Here is a 24,157-nt window from a genome sequence, read left to right on the forward strand (position 1 = left end):
GAATGGCACCCTTGGCTATGGTACCCATTGGGAAATCAGATCTCTGCGGGTGGACCCTTACACCTGCACAAAAACCAGCTGAACTCCAGAGGTCTCTGCACCAGCACAGGGGTCTGCTTGCACCCATCTCACTGCAGGGCCAGGGCCGGGGTTCCTCCTGGTCTCAAAAAGGACTAATTCTAAAATGACCATTAACCCTCTCCCCTCCTGCCCAAAACCTAACGACCTTTTCTCTTCTATCGTTTACTTACAGAGGAGCTAACAAAAACATGGGGTTTTAAAGGTCACCCAGAGGCTCCCAGAAGGGACGAGCCCCGCTGTACGATCAGTGACCGGCACCTGCCCAGGCCCTGCCATCTGCCCACACGCGGAGACGGGGAAAGACCCGGGGGGAGTAGGGGGGAGTGGTGTCTGACACTCCCCTGTGCAGAGCCAATGGACGGGCGCTTTCCCCTCCTGCCCGCTCCGCCCTAGGGCCCTGCACGGCTGCCACCGGAGCGGCTCGGGATTGACGCGGACACTGCGCCCGGGCCCGCTGTGGGACACGGCCCGGGTTTGTCCTTCTTGGCTCGCCGTCGCCAGGCCGGCTCGGCAGCAGTACGCGCTCCCGGCGGCAGGGAGCGCAACCGCGAGGAAATGGGTGCGGGCTCGTCCTCGCGAGCCCAGCGGAGACAGGGACGCGCTCAGGTACCGCGGGGGCAGGGGTCAAAGGCCGCCCGCTCAGGGGGAGGCAGCCAATGACATCACCCGAGCCCCTGGCGGGTGCTGTGGACGGCCCCGGCCCTGTCCTCACTGCCTGCCCCTGGCGGGTAGGCCGGGGGACCCTTCCCTTTCCGGGCATCGGGCCGGGCGGCGGCTGGGGCGGGCGCTGCGGGCCGGGCGGGTGTGCGAGGCTCAGCCGAGGCCAGAGGGCCCCGGGCTCCGCGTGGAAGCTCCCAGAGCCGGGCTGGGCCCGCTGCCTTGGCCACATCCCTCCCGAGCGCTCCGCCCCGAACAGCCCCTGCGAGAGGGAAGGAGGAGCCCGGCCGACCCCCCGCGGGACCGGGCGGGGTTTGGGGAGGAAACGGCCAAGGGCGGAAGGTGCGAGGGCGGGAAAGGGGGCCGGTGTCTGGTTCGATGGAAGGGACTTTTCGCTTCCCAGTGAACGTGTCTCTCATTCAAACAGCGAGGGCTGCGCTCAAGGGAGACACCCTGCTACCCCCCTTCCCCGGAGATTTATTTGTTGGATGCTCCATCCCTACCAGCTTTCCGGCCCCAGGCAGGATGGGACTTTTTTTTTTTTTTTTTTTTTTTTGGAGCTGGAAAACTGCCTCGCTGCCCTAGTAAATTGCATTTTCTCTCCTTTCCGGCCCAGTCAGGGTTGTACCCAAAGTGATGGGAATTACGTTTGAGATTTGCTGAGACCAAGTGTTTCGCTGAATCCAGCTTTGGAAAATAATTTTGGCCCCCTTCCATCACCCATCCAAGGAAACAAGTTTGTGACCTGCTGAGGATCATTGTAGAAAGGGGGCTTGGTGCCTTTTTTTCTTTCTTTCTTTGCTGCTTTTATGATGGAGGAAGAGGCCTGAAAGAGGGTTTAACCTTTTTAAAAATAAAAATAGGGGGTGAGGTGGGGGAAGGCTTTGCTTATTTTCTTAACCTTGGAAATGGAAGGCCTGGTCTACATGTAAAATTTACATTAACCTAGCTACAGAAAGGGGTAACAAAAATTACTAGGGTTATGGAATAACTTCCATAGGAGGAGAGATTTAAAAAGACGGGCCTATTCAGTTTAGGAATGAGAAGGGAGGGGATATGATAGAGGTCTATAAAATCGTAAATGGTGTGAGAGAGAATAGGGAAGTGTTATTTACCCCTTCACATACCACAAGAACCAGGGATCACCTGATTAAATTAACAGGCAGCAGGTTTAAAACAAACATAAGGAAATACTTCTTCACACAGCACTGTCAACCCATGAAACTCATTGCCAGGGGATGTTGTGAAGGCCAAAAGTATAACTGGATTAGGTCCACCAGTGACTATTAGCCAATGGTCAGGTATGTAACCCCATGCTCCAGTTGTCCCTAAACCTCTGACTTCCAGAAAGTAGGACTGGACAACAGGGGATGGATCACTCAGTAATTGCTCTGTTCTTTTTATTCCCTCTGAAGCATCTGGCACTGCAAGTGTCGGAAGACAGGATGCGAGGCTAGATGGACCAGTGGTTTGTCTTATGTCCCTCAGAGGTGTGAAAACTTCATACCCCTGAGAGATGTGGTTAAGCCAGCCTAAGTTCTGGTATAGACACCACTAGGTTGCTGGAAGAAATCTTCTGATGACCTAGTTGCTGCTTCTCGAGGTGGCAAATTTACTGCAACAATGGAAAAACCCCTCCTGTCGCTGTAGCAAGTGCTTACACTACTGCAGCACTTGTTTTGACAATGTAGCGCTTGTAGTGCAGACATATCTTCAGGCACATTAAGGGCATGTCTACACTTAAAGCGCTGCAGTGGCGCAGCTGGCAGCGCATGTAGTGAAGATGCTCTATGCCAACAGGAGAGAGCTCTCTCATCGGCATAAAATCCCCACCTCCACAAGCGGCAGAAACTATGTTGGCAGGAGAGCTTCTCTCCTTACGACAGTATTCACACCCCCTGAGTGACCTAAGTTTTGACGACTTAGGCTGTTGTGTAGACATAGCCGTAGTCTAGTTTTCCCTGGTTTGCTGGGGAGGGCTCAAAGTCTACAATATTTTAATTAGTTCTTGATGTAGAATCATAGAAGATTAGGGTTGGAAGAGACCTCAGGAGATCATCTAGTCCAACCCACTGCTCAAAGCAGGACCAGTCACCAACTAAATCATCCCAGCCAGGGCTTTGTCAAGCCAGGCCTTAAAAACCTCTAAGGATGGAGATTCCACCACCTCCCTAAGTAACCCATTCCAGTGCTTCACCACCCTCCTAGTGAAACAGTGTTTCCTAATATCCAACCTAGACCACCCCCACTTTAACTTGATACCATTGCTCCCTGTTGTGTCATCTGCCACCACTGAGAACAGCCGAACTCCACCCTGATTGGAACCCCCCTTCAAGTAGTTGAAGGCTACTATAAAATCCCCCCTCACTCTTCTCTTCTGCAAACTAAACAAGCCCAGTTCCCTCAGCCTCTCCTCGAAAGTCATGTGCCCGAGCCCCCTGATCATTTTCGTTGCCCTCTGCTGGACTATCTCCAATTTGTCCACATACTTTTCATAGTGGGGGGCCCAAAACTGGATGCAGTGCTCCAGATGTGGCCTCACCAGTGCCAAATAGAGGGGAATAATCACTTCACTCAGTCTGCTGTCAATGTTTCTACTAATGCAGCCCAATGTGCCGTTAGCCATTTTGGCAACAAGGACACACTGCTGACTCATATCCATCTTCTCATCCACTATAATCCCGAGGTCCTTTTCTGCAGATCTGCTGCTTAGCCAGTCGGTCCCCAGCCTGTAGCAGTGCATGGGATTCTTCTGTCTTAAGTGCAGGACTCTGCACTTATCCTTGTTGAACCTCATCAGATTTCTTTTGGCCCAATCCTCCAATTTGTCTAGGTCACTCTGGACACTATCCCTACCCTCCAGCGCATCTACCTCTCCCCAACAGCTTAGTGTCATCTGTGAACTTGCTGAGGGTGCAATCTATCCCATCATCCAGATCATTACCAAAGATGTTGAACAAAACTGGCCCCAGGACTGACCCCCTGGGGTACTCCGCTTGATACTGGCTGCCAACTAGACATTGAGCCGTTGATCACTACCCATTGAGCCCGACAGTCTAGCCAGTTTTCTATCCACCTTATAGTCCATTCATCCTATCCATACTTTTTTAAATAGGCGCTAACAAAAACCCAGTGTTTAAAACAGTGACTAAAATGCCCTTTCCCTTAATTACTGCAGCTTTCACTCTTTTAACCGTTGTAATGTCATGCTGTCATGTTTCACTAGTTCTCCAGTTGTCAACCTTATCATGATGCACAGGACCGGAATTGCTAATATAAAAGAACCCTTTTCATAACAAAACATTTCCAGGCCCCTGTACGTATCAGTAAGAGGCAAAAAATGAGCACAAGTTCAATTTTTTTTCCTTTGTAGGTAATCTTTAAATTCCCTTGGCAGTTTCAATTGGAATAGGATTCTCTTCTGCTTCCTGTTCTAAAGCGTTGCATAATATTGCTGTGCGCTGTTAAAAAACTGCTGTTTTCCACTCCAGGCATAGTCACATAGCAGTCATTGGGAGAGTTGTACGAATAAGTGACTTTTCAGTTCATTGGCCATTCCAAAAAATCAGGGGGAGAGGGAATTGTTGTGGGTTGACCCAAAACAAAAACAAAAAAATCTAATTTTTAGTGAACCAAAAAGTTGGGGGAAAATGTCGTTTTGGGTCAAACAAAATGTTTTGTTTTCAATATTTTCAATATTTTTTTATTTTTTGTAAAATTGAAGTGAATTTAAAAACAAAAAGTTGTTTTGAATTGAAACATCAAAATATTTCATTTCAAAAATGTCAAAACAATATTTTGATCTTTTGTGGATTTGGCAGGGGTTGGGATTTTGACCAAAACAATTTGACACAAATTCATTAGATGTTTCAAAGAATCATAGAAGATTAGAGTTGGAAGAGACCCCAGGAGGTCATCTAGTCCAACCCCCTACTCAAAGCAAGACCAACCCCAACTAAATCATCCCAGCCAGGGTTGTGTCAACATGGGCCTTAAAAACCTCTAAGAATGGAGATTCCACCACCTCCCTAGGTTTCCATCAACCTGAATCTACAATTTTCAGCAAAAAAAAGTTTCACATGAAAAATTTCATCTGGCTATAGTCATGGATGAAGTTAATCCTGTGTGTGGCTTACCTATTTCACGGGGATAAGGGGAAGGCAGTAAAGTGTAATAAATGTTTGTAAAATTGTTTGAGATCCTCATAACAAGGGACCTGCAGTGTGGCAAGGAGTTTATTATTAATAAAGGAGGAATCTTCCTTTCCTATCTCAAGCTGTGTTTGATTTAGTTGTGTGCCTAACTCATTCTCTTTCCTGTTTTCTTCCCTAGGAGCTCTCTGGCTGTTGCACTTGGCTCCTAAGAGAAGATGGAAGAGATCCTGGCTGATCTGTGTGGTACCAGGCCGGAAGACCCACTTCCTGTGTGGGTCCATGGTAGTGTTGGTCACTGCTTTAACCAGCTGATTTTGAATGTTGTCCCTCACGCAATCCTTGCTTTAGTAAGCGCCTGCTACCTCGGCACTCCAAGGTACGGTAGCCATCTGTGTCTCTTCTGCATTGTAATGAAGAATGTGGGAAAAGGCTCCTGAATGGTGGAAATCATTTCTCTCTGTGCCACGTGGCAGCTGCCTGCAGGAAACATTCACAGTCTTGTGTTTACTCCCTTTTGGGAGGAGTGCTGGAGCATATGCAGAGTGAAAAGGACTATTCGGTCCTGTTTAGTCCATCCGTATCTCTCAGGGCCAGTGTAGAATCTAGCCGTATAGTTTATTCCCCAGGGTTTTGTCCAGTTCAGTTTCAGATATTCCAACCAATGGAGATTCCACCGTTTCCCTTGGAGAGATGATGCCCAAGCCTAATTGTCGCTAATATTTCCTGATATTCAGCTGACATATTCCCTTTTGAAAAAGTTATATTTATCCTGTGTTTGTGTTTTGTTGCATTACACACCATAGCTAAGCCAGTTGTACGTCTTTTCTCCTTCCTCTTCAGTTCAGTGGTTCTCAAACTTTTGTACTGGTGACCCTTTTCACACAGCAAGCCTCTGAGTGCAACCCCCCCCCATAAATTAAAAACACTTTTTTTATATATTTAACAGTATTATAAATGCTGGAGATGAAGCAGGGTTTGGGGTAGAGGCTGACAGCTAGTGACCCCCATGTAATAACCTCGTGACCCCATGAGGGGTCACAACCCCCAGTCTGAGAACCCCTGACCTAGTTATACCTTAGGTACCATCCTAAACAATTCCTCCGGCTCCTTTCATAATTGTAGGTGGTTATCATGTCCCTCCTGAATCATTTCTTAGCCAAGCACATATATTCTCTGTATCTCACTCCCTCCAGTCCCTTAGGTTGTATTATTTTTAAAACAAGAAAAGTCCTACATGTTGCTGGGTTCTAAATTAACTGTAACCTCTCGAGAAAGATGTGTTCATCATTGTGGACAGCTCAGTGAAAACATCTGCTCAATTTGCAATGATAGATTGTTAAACAAATGCATCCTTAATTCTGTATAAGGGATTGGATAGAGAAAAATATTATAATGCCATTACACTAATCAGTTTCCTCACCTGGAAGTATTGTATATAGTTGCTGTTGCTATATTCTCAAAAAAGATTGAGTAGAAATAGAGGGAGTTCAGAGACTAGTGATCAGAAGGATTAGAGGCCTGAAAAAAACTTCTGTATGAAAAGAGATTGAAATTATTTAGGTTAGAGAGGATATAAATACAACATGGCATTGAGAGAATATACAAAGTAATAAATGGTGTACAGAAATTATATTATGGTTTCCTATTTACTCCTTCTCATAATTCACAAACAAGAGAATGGTCAATGAAATTGAAAGGCCACAAATATATTACTGATAAGGAAATTGTTATGCGGTGGATAATTAGCCAGTGAAACTCTTTGCCACAAGACATCAGTGAGGTCAAAAGTTTAGGAGGAATCAAAAAAGAATCAGAAATTTGTATGAAGAACGTGAACATCCAGAGTTATATTAGACAGGATAAAAATATATATTTAGCAGGGATTTAAACCGTCCTGGTTCAGGACCTAATTCAACCACCAAGTATCACAGGTTAGGAAGAAATTTCCCCATAAATGTCAACTGTGGGGTTTCTTGCATCTTTCTTTGAGGTATGTGCTACTGGCCACTGTCAGAGACAAGATACCAGAGTATATTGACAAATGATCTGATCAGGTATGGCAATTTTTATCTTCCTAAAAAGCTCTGAATGGGACACAGAGCCTGCCACCCTCTGTATGGGTGAGAACTAGGGGTGACTGGATAGTTGTGGGAAGAGAAGAGGAGGAGTGAGTCAGAGGTGATGGAATGGTAGCTGGCTCCACTCTGAAGCTTTCACCACCTTTCTCTCCACTAGATCTCCTGTCCCAGGGGCTTCCCACAGACCTGGCTGGAAATGCAGAATTGCTGCCTCCTTCGTACTCACTGGCCTCCCCATCCTTGATATAATCTCAGCAGCCATCACTCAGCAGGAGTTGGGTACCCTGTATCTGGTAGTGCTGGCAAGTGGCATTGCTCTGCTGGCATGGCTCACTCATAGCCTGGCACTCCTCATGCTTTACAGGTCCACGTACGGCTCCTCCCGTGGCCCTGCAGCCATAGTGCTCCTAGCCCTCTTCCCTGTCCCTGCCCTTATCATCACACTGGTATGGTACTGCCAGAATGGGGTGGCCTGGCCCCACCTCCATGCTGCTCACATCTGCAGACTCTCCATCCTCTGCCTGCAGTTGGCCTCTCTACTTATCTATGTGATCGGGTATATTACTCCTGTTGCCAGCAGGCAAGTTTTTTGCTCCATCAATGACTCCTGGCAGCGTGAACCTCTCATCACAGAGTCAGGGATCCCAGCACCTAACTGGCAGGGAGTGGCAGAGGATGGTGAAAGCTGGCTCTCGCGCTTCTCTTATGCTTGGATGAACCCTCTTATGAAGCGTGGCTATCAGTGGATGCTGAATCGGCCACAGGATGTCTATCTGCTACCTCGACGGCTCCAGGCTGCCAGGGTCCATGACCATTTCTACTCCTGCTGGCAGGAAAAGGCAGCTCTCATCCAAGAGGAGGAAGATACAGTGTCTTCCACTAGCCCAGTTGTCACCAAAAGTGATGGGAGTGGAGATGCCTCCCCCTCTTCAGGGAGCCGCTGTGATGCCCAGCAGGCTGTGCAACTCCTCTCAGTGTTGCATGCAGCCTTTGGGCTCCGCTACTACTCCCTAGGGCTCCTCAAACTGGCTGGTAGCCTGTTGGGTTTCTCAGGTCCCCTGCTCCTGAACCTGCTGGTTAACTTCATGGAGTCGCACCAGGAGCCTCTGAGCCATGGGGTGCTGTATGCCCTTGGCCTCTTTGCTGGCTCCTTCCTGGGTGCTCTCTTGCGGAACCAGTTCAGCTATGAGGTGAATAAGGTGATGCTGACGGTGCGTGCGGCAGTCATCTCTGCCATCTATCGCAAGGCTCTGCGGGTTAGCGGCAGCAGTCTGGCTGGCTTCACCATGGGTGAGATTGTCAACTTCATGAGCACAGACACCGATCGGCTGGTCAACTTTTGCATCAGCTTCCATGAGGTGTGGAGTCTCCCTTTCCAGTTTGCCATCACCCTCTACCTCCTCTACCAGCAGGTGGGGGTGGCCTTCCTGGGAGGCCTGGCCCTGGCCCTGCTGCTTGTGCCTGTCAACAAGGTCATAGCAAACCGTATCATGGAGAACAACAAGGAGATGCTGAAGCACAAAGACACACGAGTTAAGGTGAGGCAGTCTTTGGGTTCATTGCTGCATTTTTTTCCTGGTCATTCTTAGAACTTTGGCTACATATTGTGGAACCCATTTAATGAGCTGGGACCTCGAAAACCCTGATGGGAGAGCAGAAAGGTGAGATACCCAAGGAGCTCAGTGCAAAGCAATGTCATTGTGATTCCACCAAGAGGGAAGTTGTTCTGTAATACCATTCTCAGATGTTCCATTGCCTCCCTGACATGTTCGGTCTCTCCAATAGATCCCTGTCCTGTGAGTAGCAGTTACTGTGGAACCCAGGGCCCATTCCTTTGAGACACTCCCATCCCATCTTCCCGCTGATGCCTTCTAATTCTGGGACCCCTGCCCACTGCTGGTTCAAAGTGCGTGCATGCGTTCACCTTTGTATGGTGGGTTTGTGCCTCTCTGATTTGGCACCCTCAGAGTCAGTGTCATCCACTTTCTTGCTTCTGTCATGTGAGCATCTCCACCACTGACTCTTCCCTCTTGGGATTACTGTCCAAGTGTCCTGGGCTCCAGAGTGATAGGATTTTATTGTAATGTTTTAATTTAGCATCTGCAATGGCGACAGAGCTCTCTCCAGCCCTTCCAATCCTTTGGCAACTCTCAACCCATATTTTGGAAGCATAGAAACTTAAGTCTCACTCCCATACACACAGCAAATCTGTAGGAGCTTTTGCAATATGTTCCTGAAGGAAGTTATATCTAGTTTATATTTCCCCCAGTGTGCACGGTGGTCTTCTCTAGATAAGTTGGGACTGCTCTGCAGGATGAACCTTATGTGAGGAGCCAGTTGTTTTGCTCAGACTTTAAATACTCAGTGTTTAGTTTTTTACTGAACACCACAGAGCTCAAATAGAAGGGGGTATCATCAGGGAAGAGGGGTCAGAACTTCTGACTGCTGCTACTGCCACATGTAGACATGTCCTAGCCCCTTGTTTCTCCATCATTTGTCCCCTGTTTGTCAGATCTGTCTGGCTAGTGTCTAGTGTGACATGGCTCTGGGACTGTTCTGTTCTGCTTGCCTCTCTGACACAGCTAATGACAGAGTTCCTGTGTGGCATGCGAGTGATCAAGTTTTACACCTGGGAGCAGCACTTCGGCGCCCGGATAAATGCCTGCCGAGCCAAGGAGCTGCAAAAGCTGCAAGCCATCAAGTACCTGGATGCCGTGTGCGTGTACCTGTGGGCAGCACTGCCAGTAGTCGTCTCCATTGTCATCTTCATCACCTATGTCCTGCTGGGGCACCAACTCACTGCCACCAAGGTGAATGACAGGGGAGACCTGTGCAACCCCATTGCTCTGCCCAGACTGATGTGTGAGGTGGGAGGGGAATTTTCAGAACTATTCTAAGCATAATGACAGTGGGGGCACCTCTCCCGCATGGGGTTGCATTTCTCTGGAATGTCCCCTGGGGACAGAGCTCAGCCCATCATGCTGAGTGCAGCTGTAGCCACCCTGAGAATAGAGCTCAGTACCCTTCTGTAAGCCATGACCTTCCCACAGATGCAAGGACATCTGTCCATGCTGTCTTCCCCTTCCCCATGATAGTCTCTAATCTGTGAAACTCTTCTTTGTGTATGTAAGGGGGGTGCCAAAGGGTCACTATCCCCCGATTCTTTATTGTCTCCCTCTCTGACACAGGTATTTACAGCCTTGGCGCTTGTTGGGATGCTGATTCTTCCCCTCAATAACTTCCCTTGGGTGTTGAATGGAATCTTGGATGCCAAAGTGTCCCTGGATCGCATCCAGTGTTTCCTCGAGCTCTCTGACCAGGACCTGCATGCTTATTACACCACTGGTATGGAGACAAGAGATGGGACACAACCAGGAATGGATGCTGTAGGCTTTTGTGTGGAATTTCCATGTGTGGGGTGGGAAGAGAATGGAGAAGTCTGAACACAGAAGGTGCTTGGGGTGTATATGGCACAAGCCTATAGGAACCGGGCTCACTGGCCCTAGTGCAGTTAGGTAACTGCTCCACCTCCTCTGAACTCCCTAGAGTGCTGAGCAGTGAGCTGTGCTTCCTTCAGTCAGTCTGAGGTGAGCGCACACCGTGGACCTGTGGAAGTGTCCCCAGGAGAGGACAGAGCAGTAGTATTACTCTCCACCAGCACCAAACAAACCATGCCTGTGCCTGCTGATTCCAGCCTTTGTATATTCCTAAAGCAAAGGCTGCTTGCTCATTTCTCAAAAATCTCCCTTGACACTGAAGCCATCAGCCCTGTTGGCTTTGGTTGGCAGAATGGGTGGAACCTCTGCACTGCCCTCTACCATATTTCCCTTCTCCCCCACCCCTGACTCCCTGTTGCCAGCTCCCTGCTGTTCCTTCCACCTTCAGACATAGGGAATCCAGTTTGTTCTTGGAATGACTCCATGGGAGTCACTGGGTCTCCACTTGCTTCCTACAGGGATTCAGAGACAGGTGGAAGAGAGAAAGAAGGAAGGATTTTAAGGTGAGGTTACAACAGGGAAGTGTCTCAGTGTCACACAGTGGCCTTGTACAGCTGCAGGGAGTGTGTCAGAGCTGTGTCTTATCCTTGCCTACTCTGTTTGGGAGTGGAGCTGATGGTGCTACCAGCATCTGAGGTTGTCTGGGTGCCTTCTCTCGGAAACATACTACAGGAGTGACTGAGCCCAGCTTAGTGTCTCCCGTGCACTTTCTGATCCTTGAGGATTAATGCAGTGGCTGTGCTGCTTTTCTTTTGCCAGATGGCCCCACAGACCCATCCTCTGCACTGGAAATGCGTCACTCCATCTTCTCCTGGTCACCGGCCCGGGAGGAGAGCACCAGGCAGCACCTGTCCAGAGGGACTCTGCAGATCTTCATTCAGGACCTGGCAGTGGCAAAGGTGAGTGGGGGTGCAGGGAATATGGAAGAGGGAGCCATCACCAGAAGGACCAAGTGTTAATCCAATAAATCTTCTGCTGCTTGTTTCCCTCTGCAGGGGGCGCTGGTTGGAGTTGTTGGGAAGGTTGGCTGTGGGAAGAGCTCTCTGCTTGCAGCAATCACTGGAGAACTCAACAGGTAAATAGCCAAAAGACATTTCTCTCCCCTTGTCCCACCTTCCAGCACCTCTGCTACAGGGGATTTTCCATGGGTAGACCCATTTGCCAGGCACACTTTCCCCATGTTATTTCTTCTCCTTTCCTTTTCTGCCTCTCTCCCCTACCCGGCTCTGGGGTGTTTGCAGACTTGGCGGGCAAGTGTATGTCTGGGATCTGGAGCGAGGATTTGGCCTGGCCACGCAGGAGCCCTGGATCCAGTTTACCACTGTCCGTGAGAATATCCTCTTTGGGAGGGACTATGATGCCAGGCTGTACCACGAGGTGCTTGAGGGCTGTGCACTTTCCGATGATCTGAATGTGAGTGCCTTGTGATGAAAACATCCCATTGGCTTCCCTGTGCCCTGCCATGAATCTCAGCCTGAACCTTAATTTCTCCATCAGGGCACAGAACCTATTACTCCAGCCTCTCCCTCCTTCCTAAGCCAAATGTGCCATGTGTCTCACACAGCTTAGCTGTTTGTTCATTTTCATTACTGGTCCCTGACATTGAGTCACTTCCCTTCCCTTGGGCAGAGGCTCATGTGTGAGGTTGGCTTGACAACACTTTGTACTGTTTCCTCTAAGACTTGTCCTGAGGAGCAGAAAGCTCTGAATCCCAAGAAACGGAGAGGTTGTTTGAGGCTGCCTGAGTACTCCCATTAATAAGCAGTCAGGTTCTGGCTACAGGGAAACTATCAGAAGCCAATGCTTTGTTGGAGCAGAAAGTCCTTCCCCAGAATCTGGTGGAGCCACACAGGATGAGAAGAGGCCTGAAATTGTGTCCTCCATGTGGGACTGCTAGTAGTAGCAAGGCAGGAGCCCCAGATGTCCCAAGGAACTGCAAAGCAGACTCCTTTTGGGAGATGAGGCAGCATCAAATCTCTCAGCAGGTCTGATGATGCTCCACGCCTCAACCCTAAAGAGAACTGGAAGGAAAGAATTGCTCATCTAGGTTGATTCAAGCCCTCACCCTTCTCCAATCAGTAATCCCCACATCCCATCCAGGAAGCACATTAGAAACATTAGCTGATGAACTCTCCTACAATACCCGGGAGGGAGGGATTGTTGTCCTTCCATTGCACAGACAGGGAAGCAGAAACTCAAGGAGGCTTATGGTCTGATTTTTCAAAGATGCTGAGTTCTGGCAGCTCCCTTTGATTTTAGCGGGAGTTGTGGGTGCTCAGAGTTTCTGAAAATCAGGCCACTTGTGTCTTGTCCAAAAAGTCTCATAGTGAGTTAGTGTCAGAGCCAGGAATAGAACTCAGGAGTCCTGGTTCTGCATCCCCTATGTCATGCTGTCTCTGTGAAGCAACTTTTTAAATGGATTATCTTGTGCGTTTCATTTCTAGATCTTACCAGCAGGTGACCAGACGGAGGTAGGTGAGAATGGAGTGACCCTCAGTGGGGGACAGAAGGCTCGAATCGCCCTTGCTAGAGCCGTTTATCAGGTAAATAGGAGAGTGACCCTACAGAGGGCCAGTTGCTGCAGGTGCATTATCCAAGAGCCAAGGCTGGGCTAGAGAAGCAGGAAGCGTCCAACAGCCAGAGCTCCTGCTGCACATCCTCCAGCTCTTCCAGTTCAAGCAGGCTGGCGGTAAAGGAGCTGGGAACTGCCCCAAGCCAATGCACCTTTCTCTACAACACCACCTTCTGGGGAAAGCTGGCACTGATGGAACTGGGAGATGTATCACTGTCTCTTCTTCCTCAGGAGAAGGAGATTTATCTTCTTGATGATCCACTGGCAGCTGTTGATGCTGATGTAGCCAATCACCTTATGCAGAAATGTATTCTGGGAGTTCTCAAACACAAGACCAGGATTCTTTGCACACACAGGACGGAGTTTTTAGAGAAGGCTGACACCTTGCTGCTCATGGACAATGGCAGAATAGTCAAGACAGGTACAGTGGCACACCTGCTTTTGTTTCAGTCTGTGTACCAGAGGACTAAGAACTCTGTCCCAGCCTTATCAGACAGACAGATGGGCTGTGAGTTTGGATGGAAAATGGCCATAGAGGATCAAAGCAGACAGCTGCAAAGAGGCTGGGGTAAATTAGTGGAAGCCCAGGGGAAGATGAACACTGGATAAGCTGGGAGAACTGGGACATGGTGAATGTACAGGAGTATGGATAAAGCAGACGGAATCTGAAGAGATGGGTCTTGGGGTAAGACACAGTGCATGGACAGGAAGCTGTGGAGCAGTGGTTGTAGGGTTGTGGGTGCTGAATGGAGGAATAGGAGGGCAGAGGTAGAAGTAAATTGGGCTGTCTTGTACCAAATAGCTAGCTGAACTTCTGCAGCTAGCATACGGTCCTTAGGATCTCTGCAGTGTATAAAGCCCTCACGCTCGCTCTCTTTCCAGGGACCCCATCTGAAATCCTGCCACTGGTGGAAGCCACTCCCAAGGTCAATGAGAATAAGAGGAGGCAGAATAAAGGTCAATATATGACTGTTTGAGGGGATTTGGTGAGGGTGGGTGGGGTCACTGTGGCTCAGGATAAACATCCATGCGTAACCGCCTACTGCCACTATCTGACCTCCAAGCAGGAGTTCAAGACAACTGCTCTAATGGGACAGGGTGGAGCAGGAAAACAGCCAAGGGAAACTGAGGGAGACAGAGGAAGTGACTTGCCTAACATCACAGGGTGAGTTGGGATTATTAGACTCCTGGTTCCCAGCCCTGTGCTTGATCTGCTGACTAGGCCTTGCCTTCTTTTTGTGGCAGAAATAAGAGCATACAATATATGTGGAAAAGGTCTGAATACACAGGTTTCTCTGAGTTCTCCTGGCGCCTTAGCAGTAATCACATCCGCAGTTATGAGCTGAAATGGGGGTAATTAAATTGATAGCTGTAGGGCTTGGAAAAGAACCCCCATTCCCACACCTCGCACAGTGGGCCAGGGGTATTTTCTGTGCTTGGGGTAAAGGAGCCATCGGATACTGGCCAGGAAGCAGTAAGCTGATCTGCACTCCCACCTGCTGCAGGATTTCCTGATAGAGGCCTATGGTACAGGGTGCAGCTGGCATGAACTCTGTTGCAAAGGGAACGAAGAGGGGACAAACCTTAGAAAGCCTCCTAGGAATATGGCGAAGCCTTCCCTTTGGCATAGACCTGCCCTGTTTACAGTGAGGAGCTGGTCCTATTAATGCTGCACTGACCTGTGCCTTTTCCCCCAGTCCCTGCTGAGCAAGGCCAGGAGGAGGATATGGAGATAGAGGAAGAGGAACTGGGCCAAGCCAACTGCCTCCTCCAGCGAGAGGAAGAAAAGAAAGAAGGGGCAGTAGCTTTTCAGGTGTATAGGGCATATTGGTTGGCAGTGGGCAGCTGCCTAGCATTGTCCATCTTCTTCTCCCTGCTCCTGATGCAAGGTAAGGCAGCAGCTCGCTCCATGCTCTGTTTGGGCCATTCTCCATTCTTGCTCCCTTGCTATGCTCCCCGGATATATGAGGGGTCCCTGGGGGGTGGCAGACTCGGTTTTCTCTCTCTCCCTAGCCCCTGCAGGAGGAAGGCCCAATCCTCCTAACTTTCCAGCCGGGGCCACTTCAGCACTTTCCTGCCCATCAAGTTGAAGGGTTTGTACAGAGCCCTTAGCCAGAGTGAGGGCAAGACATTGTGTCCTAATTTGTGCTCCTGCTACCATGGGGGACACTGGGGTGTGGGGTGGTGTCTCCATAGAAGACTGTTTTTCCCTAGGGGACCTGCTGTACCTGGCTCCTATGGCTGCTGGCTGTAATCTCTACTGCTCAAGTAACCGCAGTGGCGAATGTATGGACGGCAGGGTATAGGTTAGGCTGGGTAGTGAGGTGGTAAGAGCAGTTCCTCAGAGTAGCCCCAGCTCAGCTCCACTTCCTGCTCTTCTCCCCCATGTTGGCTGAAGCAGAGTCTAACCCCCACCCTGCACTGACTCTTGTGTATCTCTGCAGCATCTGGGAATGTCTCAGTTTGGTGGTTGTCACACTGGATCTCCAACCTGCCCCAGATGGCGAACATCTCCACGAGGCCCCTGTCAGCTTCTGTCCCTTCCCCACAGCTGCTGCTCTTCTCCCTTGCGGGGCTTGTGTAAGTGGGCATAGGTTGGCTCAGGAGCTGGTGTGGTCTGGCTGTCGGGGGAGCAATCGTCTCCAAAGTTGCTCCTTGGTGCCCCTTTTGCAAAGGCCTCTTGCTGTGAATAGAAGCTGGCTAAACACCCCCATTGCATAGAGCCAATATGGTTGTGCGAGCTAGATTGGGACAAAAAGGCCAGCCCAGCGCAAACGGGTAGTGAAGAGGTGCTGCTGGATTTGCTGTCTGAGGCAGATGGAAGACCCCCCTGGCTGCACAAGGCTCTTGGGGGTGGAGAGCGCCTACAGCTGGAATTGTAGGGATCAGTCTGCTGCAGCTTGCCAAGGCTGATGAACAGCAGGAGGAAGCTGGTAGCCCACCTTGGGAATAAGGACTCCTGGCTTCTCCCCCACCCTGGCCCTTGTGTTTGCTGTCTCAGGGGCTCTAGGCTTCAGCCTTGGCATAGTGCGCACTGTGGCTGAAGCACGTTCTGTCTCCTTCTCTCTCCCAGGTCCCGCATCCAGGTGTTGGGCACAGCTCCAGTCCATCCCAATAGCACACTGGATGTGAACTTCTACCTGATGGTGTATGGCGGCATTGCTGGGGCCAACTCAGTCTTCACCATCCTACGGGCCTTCCTCTTTGCCTACGGCACCATCCGCGCTGCCACTGTCATTCACAGCCGGCTGCTCCAGAGAGTGATGAAGGTATCGGTCATAAGGGTGGGGTAGAGTGAGGTCCTAGGAGCTCAGCTCAGGGAGAGAAATGGGGGCAGGGGGAACAGAGATGGTCACAAATGGGGTGGAGTGCTGACATGCTCAGCCGGGGAGGGGGAACAGAGATAGTCACAAATGGGGGCAGGGAGAACAGAGATAGTCATGGCTCACTGGAGTGCTGACCTGCTCGCCCACCCCTTGGCTGCAATCATTATGCCTGCCTCTCAACTCTCCACAGCAAGAGGTACCTTGAAGCCACCACATTGTGAAGGTGGCTGGCTGTGCCTTGTGAGATGTGTGCTGCTGCTGGGGATTGAGGATGCCCATTCCAGCAGGGCACCTCTACACTCGGGGGGAGAGGGGTTTGGAGTCTGGGTCTGCTGGACCAGTGCAGGCTGGGAATTCCTTCCTTGTCCATGTTCAGTCCTGCTTCTCTCCAGGCATTCTGAATAGTAGCTGCTTGCTGGGCCATCTACCAGCCAAGCTATATATAACTCCAGGGGCACCGCTCCCTCTCCAAGGTTGTCCCAGTCCAGTGTGGCTCTTACCACTCTGGTTCCCATGTTGCCAGGCCACGGTGACCTTTTTTGACATTACGCCGACGGGCCGGATCCTGAACCGCTTCTCTTCAGACCTGTACTGTGTGGACGACAGCCTGCCCTTCATCCTCAACATCTTCCTGGCCAATGTCTTTGGGTTGCTGGGCATGCTGGTGATGATAACCTATGGGCTGCCCTGGATTGGCCTGATCTTGCTGCCACTGGCTGCCCTCTACTTCTCCATCCAGCGCTATTACCGGTGTACCTCCCGTGAGCTCAAGCGCCTCTACAGCCTCACCCTGTCCCCCATCTACACCCACTTCTCAGAGACCCTGACAGGGCTGAGCACTATCCGAGCCACCCGGGCCACTGACAGGTGAGGGCTGCTCCTCGGATGGGGAGGGTGACAGCACCTGGAGAACTTGGGGCTTTCACTCTTGTAAGGGACAAGGGTGTTACCTAGAGCTTCTGGCCCTGGGGCTGGCTGGGGTGACAGATGAAGGGCAGTGGACCCTGGGACTGATCCTGACATTAACCACTGTATTGTGCCGGGCTCAGATTTGAGGCAGAGAATCAGCTGCGACTGGAGCAGAACCAGCGCTGCCTCTTTGCCAGTAACACCGCCATGCAGTGGCTGGACATCCGCCTGCAGATGATTGGAGTTGCTGTGGTTACAGCCATAGCAGGAATCGCCATCATCCAGCACCAGAGGCAACTGGGAAATCCAGGTGTGCTGTGAAACTTTGGAAGTTCACCCAGATCAGTAAGGGGTTGTGTCACTGCCTGCCCAGTAACCCTGGGTGCTTCTGTGCTGTGCAGCTTTGGCTCAGAACCCTGATACCAGCAGCCTGCTCGCAGCACAGTGACCTCATCCTGGCTTCCACCAGCCTGGTTACTCCTTGCAGGGTGGCACCAGCAGCCCTTCCAGTCCCGAGTCTCCCCAAAGCCATCTCCTCTGCAGTGCTCAGCCCCGCTCAGTGCAGCACTCACAAAACCTGATCAAGTTCTCTGCTTCTTTAAAGAGACAGCACCAGCCTGTTAGGTTGCCTGGGGATTTTACTCTTCAGTTGGAAATGCTGCACTGAAAGGGTTGTGTAATAAAACAAGATTAGGTTTATTAACAAAGAACAGGTATTTGAGCCTTCTTAGTGTATACGCAACGTGCCTCAGGTGGCACGTGACCTGGATTCGTCACCGAATTTGGTCCACGGGTCAGATCATTAGCTTGCCTGGGCCGGGTACTAACAGGGAGTGCGACATGAACACCGATTCATGGCCCCCGGTATTTAAGTGATACTAAGTAGAAGGAAATTGGGATAGAAATGGTTACAAACAAACAAACGTAAAAATATGCTTCTAAGACTAAAACCTAACTTAACAAACTTGAATCTCTTGTTCAAAGTAGTTTTCTCACCACAGTCATTCTTCCAGCATGGCTGTCCAGTCCTTAGCCAAGATCTAACACAGAGCCCAAAGCACTTGGTTTCAGGCCATCCTGTTCCCTATCCTAGAGCTGCAGCTCTGTCCACCTTCCCAGGAGGTAGATCCTCAGCCTCTTCTCCTCCCCCTCCATCTCCCTATCTCAGAGATGGGTTGCCAGCTTATAACCTTCCCCTGGTGCTTTGGCTCCTTCCTTGTCCCCCTCAGTCCTCCCTGGCTGGAGCTGCGTCCCCTGCTTTCTCTACTCCTTCACATGCCTGCTGTGCTCTCTTATCATCTCAGGTCTTGTAGGCCTGGCCCTCTCGTATGCCCTGTCTGTCACAAACCTGCTGTCAGGCCTCATCTCCAGTTTCACGCAGACAGAGACCATGATGGTGAGTGTGGAGCGAGCAGAGGAGTACTCCACAGACATCCCCATAGAGCCCCAGGAGCAGCTGGTCCAGGTAAAACTTCTCACTCAGCCCTCCAGGTCTGGCCTGCATCCCATCTCATGGATCTGTGTTTTGCACTCTCTCTCCTGTCTGTGCATTCTTCCCATCTGCTCAGGTGTCCCACAGGGCTCTGATGAGCCGGTGGCTGGAGATGATTACAGGGATCTAATGAGTGGGCACTGGGGGCTGCTGGCCTGATCTACAGGAATTGTTCAGAGCAATTGCCCTTTCCTAATACCAACCCCCCATTTCCCCCACCCCCAAGGTCTTCTTGTGCAGTGGGAGAAGGGCAGGGTGGGTGGAGCAGGGCTGTTGTGCGATTGGGAAGTGCAGAGGAGGCTTAGAGTCAGGGATGGTCAGGAACAGAGAAGCCAAGTAAAGGGACAGGTGGCAAGTGGGGCAGGGCTGGTAGTTGATCCTGGTCATACTTTGGTCTCATCCTCTTCTTCTTTTGAGGTTGCCCCTGACTGGCCGAGCCAGGGCCACGTGGAGTTCCAGCAGGTGGTTCTGACATATCGGCCAGGACTGCCCAATGCTCTGGATGGGGTGACCTTCACCATCTACCCTGGAGAGAAAGTGGGGATTGTGGGGCGCACTGGATCTGGCAAATCTACAATCTTCTTGGCACTCTTCCGCATGGTGGAGCTGAGGGGGGGACGGATCCTCCTGGACAATGTTGACAGCCGATCAGTGGGCCTGGAGAGTCTGAGGTAGGGTGGGCAGAGCAGAAGGAGGAGCAAATGTCATTTAGGGTCCAGCCAGGAGCCCTTCCACCAGAGACAGGACTCTGGTTCTAATGGCTGCCAGCAAAGTGATACTGAGGGGGTTGGTTAGTGGAGATCTTTTCTGGCCACTTTTGGCTGCTTGTGGCAGTTTCCTATCAGTTGCTGAAATGTTCCTGAGCCCCTCCTGCCCTGGTTGTGTGTGCTGAGACTCCTAGGCTGAGAAGAGCCCTGCCTGGTCCCTAGTGTGTCTCAAACATGCCCTGTTTACATGCCCATGCCTGGGACCGGCCCAGGAGAGTCAGGGCCAGCCTGGTTACCATTGGCTCAGAGGAAAGGCCTTTTGCTTTCATGCTGTTCCCACCCGCTAAGCCTTCATCTCTCCTCTCCCTGCAGATCCAAACTGGCCATAATCCCCCAGGACCCATTTTTGTTCAGTGGGACAATCCGGGAGAACTTGGACCCCCTGGGGCGACATACAGACTTTGACCTATACCAGGTGCTGGAGCAGTGCCACCTACAGGTGGTGATTACTCAGATGGGTGAGTCCAATGCCAGCAGGAGATGAGGAGGCTCTGGCAGTGGGCAGAGCCAGTGAGTTGGAGGTGGTAGTCAAGGGCCTAGATGCAGCAAGATCTGCTCTGGGGAGGCAAGACCCCAGTGGGGTCCAATGGGATTGACATGTGAGGCCCAAACAGAATCCTGGAAGGTCCAGTGGAAGGACATGAGCAGGTGAGTTTATCTGATGGGGGTAGTAGGCAAGGCTCTTGCAGGACTGACTAAGGGAGGCCAACCCCCAATGGGATCCAGTGTGGGGGAAGAATAGGGGCTTCCAAGTCTCACACACTAGTCTTTGTGATCCTAGCAGAGGATACACACACACTGTTAGTGACAAATCTTGCTTCTGTCCGAGTCTAAAATCCCAAGGCTTTGGGCTGGGGCTGAGCAGAGATGAGGTCTTGAGCTGGAAGCTCCTGGCCCAGGCATGCTGTGCAGGGGCTCTAACCAAAGCCTTGCTAGATAAGAGCTGTCCTTGCCTACTTGCAGGTGGACTGGACTCTGAACTGGGGGAGAGAGGGAAGAGTCTGTCGGTGGGACAGAGGCAGCTCGTGTGTCTAGCAAGAGCCCTCCTGACCCAGGCCAAGGTGAGTGCTGCTAACTCCAACTGGATTCTCCCTGCTCAAAGCAGGGAAATTACTTGTTTGGAGAGGGGGTGCCTGTTCCTGATTGTGGGGATAGTAGGGCAGGACAGGGAGTCTGTGTCAGGAGGCCCTAGTGAGTAAATGGACTGTCTGATGTGTATGGGAATTAGGGCTGTGAGCTGATTTATGGTGCCCTCTTAGGTGTATCTCGGGGCCAGGAACAGAGATCTCCTCCTATGGTGTTGGGATACCCTTTACTTTGTCACTGTGTCGCTGGCAGGTGCTGTGCATCGATGAGGCCACAGCCAGTGTGGATCAGAAGACCGATCAGCTGCTACAGCAGACCATCCGCCAGCGCTTTGCTGACAAAACTGTGCTCATGATTGCTCACAGGTACAGCCGGCTTCCTCTCACACCAAGGGCATGCATGTCTCCTCTGCATTGGGGAAAGAGCCTTCCAGCCCCGTCCACAGATTTGTGCTAGAGGGGCTCACACTACTGCTCTCAGAATAGCTGTGTAGATGTTGCAGCTTGTTCTAGAGCTCGGGTTTTAAAGTTGGGGGGAAGAAGGGGGGCCATGTGAGACCCTGAGCCCAGCCCAAACCATAATGTTGAAGCACCATCTGCACAGCTATTGTTAGAGCACTAACATGAGCCCTGCTAGCACAAGTCTCTGGACCTTGGCTGGGAGGCTGGCTGCCAGAGGCAGTGTAGACATACCCTGTGAGCCTTCTAAATGCCTTATGGAGAAAGGGACAGCCCTCTGCTCTTAAACTCACCTCATCACAGCGCCAGCCTTCCCACACCAGCCACAGCCCCACCATTAACCACTCACCATGCCCACAGCGCCAGTCTTCCCCCACTAGCCACATCTACAGCCCCAGCACTACCCACTCACCATGCCCAGTGCTGGCCACACCCACAGTCTCAGCATTGTGTTTGCCCCCACCTTGATATTCAGCCCCATATGTGAGTTGACCTGTGAAATCAGCATGACAAGATTTTTCAAGTGCAAACTTGTCTGTTTCCTTTTGCTGCTCTGGAGCGAAGCAGACATTTACCATCCCCCTTCAGCCCCAGTCCACCTGACTGCCAGTCTCCAGGAGCATCCAGATACTGTCCAAATAGCAAACTCTTCTCTTTGGTAGGTGCCAGGTGGAAACCCAGCATGTTCTATATATTGCTGGAAGCTGTCTGATAGGGACTTAGGGAGCCCCTGAATTTCCTGCCAAGTGGAACAGGGGAATTGTAGCCTCAGAGGGTGAAAAGGGGTTGAGAATATAGAAAACTGAGAGCCTGACAATTGTACTCAAAGCTCCCCACCATCATGGAGAGCAGAGAGGGTGCAGAACATGAAACGGAGCTGGTCTTGCCCAGTAGAGGGCACTGCAGGACAGGCAGAGGACAAGAGACTGCACTGCCACCTCCCGGCCAGGGATGCCCTTGCTCCCCTGGTGTGGGCCATTACCACTAGGTTAAAAAGTTCCAAGAGAAAGAAGGGACTGGTGGATAGGAAGAGCATGCTGCAGCCAGGCCACCTCAGGCTGTAGACTATACTCATCTTAATACTGTGTGCAGTTCTGGTCGCCCCATCTCAAAAAAGATACATTAGAATTGGAACTGGCACTGAGAAAGGCAACAAAAATAATTAAGGGTATTGAGCAGCTTCCATCTGAGGAGAGATTAAAAAGAAGGGGACTGTTCAACTTGGAAAAGAGACGACTTGGGGGGGTTATGACAGAGGTCCATAAAATCAGAAATGGTGTGGAGGAAGTGAATAAGGAAGTGTTATTTACCCCTTTTCATAATGTTGGAGACCCCAGGGCATGGCCACTAGTTAAGTCAAGGGGATGGAAGTGGAGGAGGTCTTCCTGCTGAAGGCCTAAGGGCTTTTTTTTAACCCTTTTTAATAGAATTCAGGCCTGACTGGTTTGAGTAAGCTCTTTTGCTTTTAAAACAATGTTGCAGCCGCAGATAATGCCTTATAGTATAAGGTTTGCTGATGCCAAGTTAAAAATAATAGGAGATAGACCATTGCTCTGACTCAGTATGGCTGTTCTGATGTATGTGGCTAAGTCATTACTTGGATGGGAGACCTTTAGGGAAATCCAGGTGCTGCAAAAGAATCAGTTGTTGGTACTTTTCACTCCATCAGGACTGACTCGTGCCCCAGCCCGGCACTGTGGGCTGCAGGAGGTTCTGTCTTTTGGGGGAGATGGGAAACTGAGATCCTGACCACCTGGGGTCCATGTGAAGATCCACTCGTACTTTCTGTAAGAGTTGGGTTATTAATGTCAGTTCTGATCCAATTCCAGTGCTGTGACTTCATGCAGTTTATTCTAATACCATTAATAATACTACATCCTCCCACTGTATCTCTGTGTGCTTTAGACAGGAATGAATTTAGGCTCCCAGCCCCCCGGGAGGCAATGGCTATCATTATCCCCATTTTACAGATAGGGAAACTGAGGCTCAGATTGGCAAAATAACTCACCCAAGTTCACAGCGCCAGTTGATGGAAAAGCCAGGCAGGTGACCCAGGTGTTCTGACTCCCAGCCTTCCTGCTCTCACCTACTAGAAATGCTGTCTTCCTGGGTTCTCACTCTGTCTTGAAAGTTGTTGTGTAGCATTCCTGTTAAACAGCTCCCAGATTTCTCCCCAGAGATGGCTGCATTTTAGCGCTGAAGGAGTGATCCCTGTGTATATAAGTGCTCCCTCAGCAACTGTGATGAAGGGCTCCGTAGATATTGGTGCCTATGTGGGGGGGTCTCAGGCTTCTGTGCAAATGAATGGGGGAGCAGTATTTGGTGTGTCTCCCCCTGCACAGACCAAGACACCCACGCGCACACACACACATGCATATTTCTATGTTTGCTCTCACCAGGCTGAACACTATCCTGGACTCAGACCGTGTGCTAGTGATGCATGGGGGGAAGGTGGCGGAGCTGGATTCACCTGCTGTCCTCAGCAGGAGGGAAGACTCCTTGTTTCAGCAACTCTTGACCAGTGGGCAGCAATGACTTCTCTGCTAAGGGACTGAGACCAGTGATGAGCACCTCCTGGCTGCACACCTGCAACCCCCATCTCTGCTGGACCCCAACAGGCTGGTGGGTGCAGGCAACTACCTACTTCCTGCTGGGCCAGGAGCTGCCATAGGGGATGCACTAGCCTGCACAAATGACAGCAGAGGGTGACACTGGCTCTTGGCTTGGGTCCTGCTCAGAGTGGACCTTGTTTCAGGTGGGAAGTCGTGGGAGGACGAGGAGCAGTCTCCCGAGCCATGATGGGGTTGGACTGAGACTTACTGGTCTGGGTCAAGAGTCCTAGGATGAGGAAACATGCTCCTGGCTTGGGGCAGCATCCCCTTTGGTGTAATGAGGGTTTATTCTCTACTGTTAAGTGAATCAGTGACTCCCAGTGAAGGACTCATGGTTTAAAATAAAGAGCAAATGTCCTTGTTAAGCTCTCTGTTTGTTCTCTGGCTCTGGCCCTCATCACTGCTCCCCTTTCCCCAGAACCAGGCCTCCTCACAATCCCTCTCCCAGTCAGAAGATTCCCTCACGCA

General features: G+C 50.8%; 1 protein-coding gene across 4 annotated transcripts; it reads left to right on the forward strand.

Moving 5' to 3' along the window:
- The first annotated feature begins 448 nt into the window (after positions 1-448).
- Positions 449-24,054, forward strand: ABCC10 (ATP binding cassette subfamily C member 10). Of its 4 annotated transcripts, none has more exons than XM_075127009.1 (22): positions 449-687; positions 5,071-5,268; positions 7,128-8,508; positions 9,553-9,780; positions 10,159-10,315; positions 11,227-11,366; positions 11,463-11,542; positions 11,709-11,880; positions 12,912-13,010; positions 13,271-13,460; positions 13,922-13,996; positions 14,737-14,928; positions 15,484-15,619; positions 16,113-16,308; positions 16,889-17,232; positions 17,415-17,584; positions 18,579-18,739; positions 19,184-19,437; positions 19,846-19,991; positions 20,497-20,594; positions 20,872-20,984; positions 22,747-23,470. In XM_075127009.1, exons 2-22 carry the CDS (start codon positions 5,108-5,110, stop codon positions 23,078-23,080), a joined length of 4,827 nt encoding a protein of 1,608 aa, XP_074983110.1. In that variant the 5' UTR covers positions 449-687; positions 5,071-5,107; the 3' UTR covers positions 23,081-23,470. The 4 variants fall into 4 exon arrangements, with proteins under 4 accessions (XP_074983110.1, XP_048699541.2, XP_074983111.1 ...); XM_048843584.2 differs by lacking the exon at positions 22,747-23,470 and adding an exon at positions 23,477-24,054 and having other exon boundaries at positions 452-687; XM_075127010.1 differs by lacking the exon at positions 449-687 and adding an exon at positions 701-809.
- Positions 24,055-24,157: the final 103 nt, after the last annotated feature.

This window comes from Caretta caretta, chromosome 3, assembly GCF_965140235.1.
Source record: "Caretta caretta isolate rCarCar2 chromosome 3, rCarCar1.hap1, whole genome shotgun sequence".
Lineage (NCBI taxonomy): Eukaryota > Metazoa > Chordata > Testudines > Cheloniidae > Caretta > Caretta caretta.

Excerpts from the sequence above, each read along its gene's own strand:
- ABCC10 (XM_075127009.1), top strand. The coding sequence starts at position 5,108 with ATGGAAGAGATCCTGGCTGATCTGTGTGGTACCAGGCCGGAAGACCCA. Across the intron at positions 13,011-13,270 it reads TTGCTAGAGCCGTTTATCAG|GAGAAGGAGATTTATCTTCT; the intron begins GTAAATAGGAGA and ends CTTCTTCCTCAG. Across the intron at positions 17,585-18,578 it reads GAGGCAACTGGGAAATCCAG|GTCTTGTAGGCCTGGCCCTC; the intron begins GTGTGCTGTGAA and ends TTATCATCTCAG.